The sequence below is a fragment of the Medicago sativa genome, chromosome 8, assembly GCF_051527215.1.
Source record: "Medicago sativa cultivar Bolivia chromosome 8, Bolivia_mono, whole genome shotgun sequence".
Lineage (NCBI taxonomy): Eukaryota > Viridiplantae > Streptophyta > Magnoliopsida > Fabales > Fabaceae > Medicago > Medicago sativa.
The window spans coordinates 70,269,716-70,272,786 of NC_140756.1; the positions used below are offsets into that span (position 1 = coordinate 70,269,716).

The following is a 3,071-nucleotide window of genomic DNA, read 5'->3' on the forward strand; positions in this document are numbered from 1 at the left end:
ATGACAAGCAATGTGAGCTTGTTAAGAAAATAGTGAGTGCTTGAAGAGATGTGGTTAACTCTCCTACGGAGGATTCATTTGCAATTGCATGGTTGACATTCAAAGATGAGGTATGCAGACCGTTTCCATTGTTTGTTAAATATGTTGAGGAAACCGTTTTTCCCCTTAAGAAGCATTTTGTGAGGGCATGAAAGAATACATACATGCATCTAGGGTGTAGGACCACCAACATTGTTGAATTGGCTCATGCACAATTGAAAAGATACTTGAGGAGTAGTGTGGGAAATTTGGCATCATGTTGGGATGAAATTGACAAAATGTTGAAAAACCAATTCGGTGAGATACATGGGAGTTTTGGTAGGAGCAAAACCGTCATTGTGCACAAATACAAAAAAAACAAGTTATTCTCCGAGTTGGAGGGGTATGTCTCTAAGGCCGCTTTGGGTTTCATCGATGAAGAATTTGAAAGGTCTAGGAGATTTGGCTTTGCTAAAGAAGATTGTGGTTGTGTGCAAATGGCAACGTTCGGGTTGCCTTGTGCTTGTATTCTTGCCGAGAAGAGAAAGAAAAAATTGCCTATTCTTTAGGATGAAATACACCCTCATTGGCGAAGGTTAAGTGTAATTGGAGAAGAGGTTGATGCCAATTTTTCCGTTACGGTGGAATGGGAAGCCGTTCAAGAACGTATCAAGAGGGCCCCTTACAAGATGGAACTCTTCATCAAATACAAATTGCGTGAACTAGGATTTTCGGAGGAAACAATGTTGAAGCCACCTCCGAGAAAAGTGGCCACCAAGGGGGCACCTAAAAGGGTGAAGTCTACACCTAAAACGAGGTCCACCGGTCGAATCCCCTCTAGGTGGGAGACTATTGATGCTCAAAATCCCGATAGTCAATGCTCACATGACAAGAGTAAGTCTCAAAAGACTAAAGGTTCACGTCTTGGCACTTGCTCCCGCTCACAAACTTCAACTCCTACTTCAAAAAAACAACATTATTTGCAAATACCATGCATGTCACAAATTCCAAATCTCATGAGACCTTACGTTGAAGACATTGTGAATGTTAGAGGGGATGATAATTGTGGTTTCCGGGTCGTAACTAGGCACATGAGATTTAATGAGGAAGATCATGTTTTGGTTCGTCATGCACTTATTAATGAGTTGAAAACTCACAAGAGTGACTACTTTCCAATATATGCTACCGAGAGCCGTTACAAACTTATCTTGGATGGTTTACACCCTCCAACAAGTAAAAGTGGTATTGCACCTCCAGAGAAGTGGTTGACCACTCCGGATATGGGTCACATTATTGCTAGTTGCTACAATAGAGTGGTTGTTCTATTGACTTTGACCGAATTGGGTGGTTCATGTGAGACATATTTTCCAATCCGGAGTGCTCCACCACTTAAGCCGCATTCCAACATAATGTGCCTTTGCTTGATTCCGGACCACTTTCTTCATGTGAAGTTGAAAGAAAATTGTCCTCTACCACCTCCTCCTAAGGAGTGGATGACTCTCAAGATTGGTGATGCGAAGCAATGGCTTTTTGAGTTTTTGGATAGAAACGCCGCCTTCGATGAGCTCATGTCAAAGGAGCCGAAGCCGCCAAAGAAACCAACAAATGAGCACAATCCTATTACTTTGGACACTCCGGAAAAGTCAAAGCAAGAGAACGAAGTCATGGATGAAGATGAAGATTATGCACTATCACTAGTCTAGTTAGATAGGTTATGACACTTTTGGGTCGGTGGGAGTTCGTCCTATTTTTTGGTGGTATTACACCCCGACATATTTTTTGGTGGCCTATTGTGTAATTTTGATATTTATGGCCAATATGTAACTAATATTATATAAATATATGAAATGAATTATTTTGGATCGTTTACGTGTCATTAAGTGTGTTTAAATTATTACGGGTCATTACCGGCGAATTTATGAAATTTGGACCGTTTGGATCGTTTATATGTGATTACGTGATTGTGAGAAAAACGATGTTTTTAAGTAATTTTGATCGATTATGTCGTATTATCCGATAAACTTCTTAAACTGGCGTAATTTGGTTAAGTTATGAATGTGGCGTGATTACGGTCTTTCTAGACTTTTCAAAAGTCTGTTCTGTTACTGCATGCATTTAATGCAGTTTCTGTTTCTGCTATGAACGCGAGTTAACTCACGCTAGTGCAAATGGAAACGTGAGTTAATTCACGCACTGCATTACACTAACGCATGTTAACATGCGCAAAGTTTTTCTACAAATAACACTAACGCATGTTAACATGCGCAAAGTTTTTCTACAAATAACACTAACGCATGTTAACCTACGTAAGTTAACATACGTTAACATTTGCACTAGCGTGACTTAACATGCATAGGGGCAATAAGGTCTTTTACTTTGGGCATGAGCAAAATCATTTGGGTAAAGAGCATAATTCTTCTACACAAAGCCCATACTAACACCATATGTTATGAGCCCATTACTATATATATATATATATATATATATATATATATATATATATATATATATATATATATTTTTTTTTTTTTTTTTGTGGTGGCCGGAGTTTGAACCCCGACTTTGCATATATTATGCATTGTCCCTACTGAGTTAAGCTCACGAGGACTACTAATACTACATATAGTATTAAATGTATTAATAATGAAAATATTATTTAGTAAGAGTATATTTAAAACTTTTAAAAAGGTGTTCGTGGTTAAAGAAGGTTCGTACCAAACCTCCACTGTGGCCTCATCAGAGAACCACCATGTTACATCGTGATCTTGCTAGAGAGCCGGCATCAGAGCGTCGTCATGGTGTCATCGGCAGCGCCATCATGTTTCACCATTGATTGGCGTTTATCTCCAATTTTAGTGGATTGTTATTCAATTAGTGTATTGTATTGATTCATTCATTGCAATCCAATTTAAAGTCATCTATTTTGTCACCCGTAAACATAACATAGATAATTTGCACTTATCTCTTTGGTCATGGTGTTGACTAACCATGCCATGAACAATACAATTTTCAGCATCCCATGCATCATAGCCTGCACCCTCCTTGTATGGTGT

At 38.8% G+C, this 3,071-nt stretch overlaps 1 protein-coding gene across 1 annotated transcript; it reads left to right on the plus strand.

The window, feature by feature from the left end:
- Positions 1-203: 203 nt before the first annotated feature.
- LOC146901045 (uncharacterized) lies at positions 204-1,721 on the plus strand. Its single transcript, XM_085737010.1, has 2 exons — positions 204-523; positions 614-1,721. Exons 1-2 carry the CDS (start codon positions 204-206, stop codon positions 1,719-1,721), a joined length of 1,428 nt encoding a protein of 475 aa, XP_085593136.1.
- The last annotated feature ends 1,350 nt before the right edge of the window (positions 1,722-3,071 follow it).

Coding starts and splice junctions, on each gene's coding strand:
- LOC146901045 (XM_085737010.1), top strand. CDS start 204: ATGCATCTAGGGTGTAGGACCACCAACATTGTTGAATTGGCTCATGCA. Junction 524..613: donor GGTTGTGTGCAAATGGCAAC/GTTCGGGTTGCC, acceptor TCATTGGCGAAG/GTTAAGTGTAATTGGAGAAG.